Source organism: Orycteropus afer, unplaced genomic scaffold, assembly GCF_000298275.1.
Source record: "Orycteropus afer afer isolate SDZICR_OR568_19922 unplaced genomic scaffold, OryAfe1.0 scaffold00219, whole genome shotgun sequence".
Classification (NCBI taxonomy): Eukaryota; Metazoa; Chordata; class Mammalia; order Tubulidentata; family Orycteropodidae; genus Orycteropus; species Orycteropus afer.
The window spans coordinates 2,002,840-2,008,044 of NW_006921806.1; the positions used below are offsets into that span (position 1 = coordinate 2,002,840).

The 5,205-nt window shown below is 39.6% G+C and overlaps 1 protein-coding gene across 1 annotated transcript in view; it reads right to left on the reverse strand.

Annotated features, from left to right (window-relative positions):
- Positions 1–1,802: 1,802 nt before the first annotated feature.
- Positions 1,803–5,205, reverse strand: part of PCNT (pericentrin) — a 248,093-nt gene continuing 244,690 nt past the window's right edge. The window contains 3 exon segments of the mRNA XM_007948706.1: positions 1,803–1,843; positions 2,283–2,410; positions 4,533–4,551. Coding sequence (XP_007946897.1) covers positions 1,803–1,843; positions 2,283–2,410; positions 4,533–4,551 — 188 coding nt within the window.

Sequence of the window (5,205 nt, forward strand, 5' to 3'; positions counted from 1 at the left end):
GAGTTAATTTACAAGTTGTTTCTAAGATACTATCACCAGCAGGAGAGAATGTTTTCCTTTCATTCAATTCTCTAAGGAATTACATATTCATCTGCCTGGGGTGGGGAAATAGTTGGGGTATTTTGGTTACTTACCTATTTTCATCCAGGGTCTTATTTAATTACCTGTCTTAATCAGGGTGGGGGAAATAGTTGGGGGTAATTTAGTTTGTTTTTACTTTACTCTTTTCACCACCAGAGCTCCTTAGTAGAGCTTCCACACAAGGACAACTAGGAAGAAAATTTCCAAAAATTAGCCAGTGAAAACCTTATGAATCACAACTGCCTAACTCACTTTCAACATATCAGGAGGGATCAATTAATTGCTAGAGGAATGTTTAGTAAAGTAGAGGACCAATGGGGCTGTGGGAGACAGACCCTTGATCAGAAAGACTGGTACAGATGCAACAATGGACTTGAACATGCTAACAATCATGAAGATGGCACAGGATGAGACAGTGTTTTTTTCCTGTTGTACACGGGGTCACCTCGCCATGAGTCAAACTGACTCTGTGTCTGCTATGTACCTTAGTTTGATCACCTGGTTAAAATAGTGACTAAGTTCACCCATAAAAAGGCAGAGGGAATGCCGGTTTGTCTTTAAATATCAATTTCCATATTAACAAGTTGTGTCCACTAGTGGTTTTCAGTGAGCTCCTCCCCAACCCTGTTTTTTACCTTAACCCAGTGTACAGTATTTGATCATCAATTTTAGTCATTATTCTTTTGGATGCTTAAATTAAAGAGGCATTTCTTGGGCTCCTACTTCTAGGACTGATTGAGATTTTAGCTTTAGCAACTTAAGCAGAAAGACCAAGAGACAGCTTGGCAGAAAGGAAAGATGGAAAAGGTAAAAGCTTATAAAACAAGTGACCTTAGTAGCAGTGATGGCTAACTCGGAAAATGCAAATGTGTGTTGAAGGTTGAAAGAAAAATCACTGAAAAAGTATGTACGATATAGAAGAAGTTATTTCATATTACAGTTTAAGCCCAGCAGAATAAATATGCTCAAAGGTCCCTAAAAATATCACTGAAATATTTAGAAATATACCTGTGTACTAGAATTTTGGGTAAAGATAGTTGAGTTTAGCTACATATTACTGCATGGTATAAGGGACTATGAATAAAATATAAAATGGTCATAGTTACAAAAAGTAGAAAAGTAGTGGCAGCATCTTTCAAAAATAAAATTACAAACCAAGTAAGATTAAACAACAGGCAACTGGCTAACTGTCTTTACTAGGTGAAGAGTATTTTGTGTTCCATGTGAATGTTTTGTTTTTAGGAATTTAACTTAAGTTCTAAGTTTATGTTTTATTTTTTGCCAGTGATGCAAGCAAACTGGATAAAATGAAAACCAGGACAAAGGCCACTCAGAAATAAAACAATGCTTCAATTTTATTCTTCCTTTTTTTCGTGTGTGTTTAATGTTTAAAACAAAGTTTCTGACTATACAGCTTAGGAAAATAAACAACAGGAAGCCATCTCAGCTTACCCCTTCTGGAGGCAGGCAGGTGTGGTTCTGGTGATATGCACAGAACAGCACATGTGCCTATTGCTCATCACAGTACATTACCTCATGAAGGCGTGAAACGTACTGAAAGTATATCAGAAATGCTCCATTCGGTTTTGTAGCACTTGATTAATGTGCTTGTGGGTTGATAGTATGAACTATCCCATGCCATATCACAAGCTCTCTTTAGGGAAGAAAACAAGTCTTTTCCTCAAATATCATTTTCACAGGTACAATCCACAAGAATTTTATTATTTAATCTTCTGGTGGCAAGATTTTTTTGAAGTAGAATCTGTATAGAAATAAAAATTATACAGCAGTTTATTGGAAGGCTTCACGTTTTAAATACTACTACTAAATTTATCTTAATTTTGATAAAAATATGAATTATAATTAAAATATGTAATAATTCATATGAAGAAAGTTAAGAAACACTGGACTAATTAATGCACTGGCTGAAATACCATCTTTATGTTCCTTATCTATGTAAAAGGAAGGACAAAGAGTCCCAGCTGGTGATTAAGTCATAACAATCCAATCCTAACATGCCTAGTTTTCACATTTCTAAGGGTATCATCATTTACAATCTTTCTTCTAACACTATTAATGACAGTCAATTATTAAGACTAAAACAACTACTGAGTTGAATACTGCAAGTCTTTTCTATATTATTTTACACTTCTAGGTACAGTTAGAGTATTTCAAAAAACAATGAGAAGTATTTTTATTACCTGGTGGTATTCCCCCTAGTCTTTGCTGGATCATTTCTAAATGGTGAATATATTCTGTTAAGGAGTGTTCTGGATCCTGAGAAGCATCCAGGGTCCTTTCTGATCTTGAATTTGGAGATAAAGTGGATCTTTAAATAAACAAACAAACCACCACATCAAGAAACAAACAAAAAGAGAATTTAACTTAAATAGCATCTTGGCTAGGAAGCTCAATATGCATGCAGGAATAAGGGGTTTTGCTGACCCAGACATGCTGTGGGAAATGGGGTTAACTATATACTTTTCTTCATCTCCTTTCTTTATCTCAAAAGAAAAATATTGTACAGCTTTTTTTTTTTTTTTAAAGTGTCACACAATGCTTTTAAAACCAATTTTTATACAATTTCTGTCTCAGAGTCAAAAAGAGTAAGAACTAATGTAAATCATTTTTGTTTACTACATCTTCATGTATGGATCACTCACCCAAACTGGATTATTCACCAGCATCCTCAAATGCTACAGCTCTGTGCCCTGGGGGGTGGTCCAATCAACTACTTGCCTCTCCTTGGGGGTAAAACCTATAGCCATCTAGTCCCGACCTCAGCTGTTCTTCTTCTTGTCTCTGCTATGCCCAATGACTACTCTTTGTATCATTCTTCACCTCCTAGTTGACGAGTTTCTTGATCTCTCCAGGGTAGGGACCATTCTCTTACTCATCATTCATCATTGCTACAAAGTCACCCTACACAAAAGTGGCCCTCTCAGCTATCAATTATCCTTATAAATATTACCCAATCAGATGGGCACCAGATAGACAGGATCCCAGTTCTCATCCAGCAGAATCATTTTCTAGGCCCCTCATGGACTCACACTGGATTGTTCCCTGCCTTGCTACAGGGTTGATCAAAGCCAGACTTTCATACTACAGTTCTGAGGTCCTATATATGCTGATGGAGATCATCAAAAAGACATCAAAAGCTATATGTACAACAAGCTGGAATAATTAGCAAGCTCAAAGAATACTAATTTATGTCATTTTGTCAACAGTAACTTGTGATCTGCCACAGGCACAATGGTGCCATTAATCCTTGTATGTACTGTTCTCCCCACCCCCCTGCCACCAAGACAATGACACTCATAATGCAGCTCCTACAGACAGTCACCAGCATAGCAGCTCCTGGGGACATTGCTGGTCTAATGACACCTGATGGACTTGCCTTGCTCTGACAAGAGTAGTGCTTACTCATTACAAACAATGGAAAACACATAGTAAGATAAAAAGTAGACATATGTACACAATGTGTATGTGTACATAAGTACCCACAAAGACATAAGTCGAGATTTTCTATACCCATTAATTGTATGTTCCAAATACTGGAGAAGTCACAGGTGAAACAAATGGCTAATAATCTAGTATACCTTCATTGTAGCATTCAAGGAGGATTATTTACATAATTCAGCCTGGGGCAATGGAACAGAAATCACATCTTTCCTAATCAGCATTGAGATCAGGAACTCCATGGCTGAGGGAGAGGTGGCTCTTGTGAGGATGCTGCCCTCTTGGAACAGGTGCACCTACCTTCCATTGGTCCTGAGATGAGCCTCAGGCTGGGATGAATGTACATATTCATCAACTATATACCACCATAGGCTATCAGAGAAACCTTTTAAACTTTAATTTTTAAACAAAATTACATTTTTACAATCAAACAACCACAAGTTCCACTAATAATTATTTTTTAACTAAGAACTTTTTAATAAAAACTTGTGTTTGGTTACCAGTATCACTGTAATGCCTCAACTGTCAACTGACTTGCTAGTATAAAGACATACATGTGTGTGAAAGAGCCCAGGGGGCCTTCTATAAGCAGCCTTAGCCAGGGGACCCCACATATCCAGGCTCTAAGCAGCTGCTGCCCCTTGAAAATGGATTTCATGATTGCCTACAACCTAGACGCACAAGCTAATGTTTCATCTTGCTCTTATAATGGACAGACTGCCTGAAGCACCCCAACTGACCTTTCTTTCCTACGAGGTGATGCTGTTGGTGTAGACTTGGCACTGTGGGCAGGGTCTCTGATGAGGCGAGACGAAGTATCCCGGGTTGGAGGAGACCTTCTGGTTTCAGGCAGAGGTGGTTGCTGCCGGAGCAATGGTGCTTCTTCCCCCAGAATTACAGAACATGCAGGGATCAGGAAAGAAAGGAGCATATTTTAGGATGAACACTTGCCCACAGGTCCCATATTTCGCTGCTGTGAGGCTGACCCTTACCCTGCAGCCATGTGGGCAGCTGTAAAGGGGTCATGAGGGTGCCAGGTGAGATGGGGATAAGAGGATGCCTCTAAGCCACTTATGAAGAGTACAAGAAGAAACCCTAGAGACCAACAGATGTAGCCTATGAAAATGAATCCAAGGATTTTAATTTCAAGAAATAATTTAAAATGTGACAGTCAAGGCTCATATGACACTAGCAAAAAGCCATTTCTATGATGGTCAGCATGAGCCCTGCGCACATGGCCTAACTGCATCCTCTCATCCCTCACCCATCCCTGAGACCCACCTGGCACAATTCAGGGGCACATGAAGCAGGGGCTTTGTATTATTGCTGTAGCTCTGATGCTGAGTAGGAAGAGAGTCTTCTGTGCTCATTCATGGCTGTAATGCTCCAGAGGGACAATGACCCAGGCACCCATCTCCCAGCTGCCTCATTTACTGTCATGAGAATACGACACAGCAGTAGGAAACTAATGTGCCAGCATCCTGTGCCTTTCTCTGCACTCCAACATCAGCACCAAGACCACATAGGCATGGCTGTGTCGGGACCCGGTCAATGCACCATCCTGTCTCCCTTGGGCTCACTGCCCATCTCAGGTGCTTAGTCCAGTGGGGCTTCCAGTTGTAAGACTGACCTTTACTCATTGTTGTTGTTGTTGTTGTTTGCCGT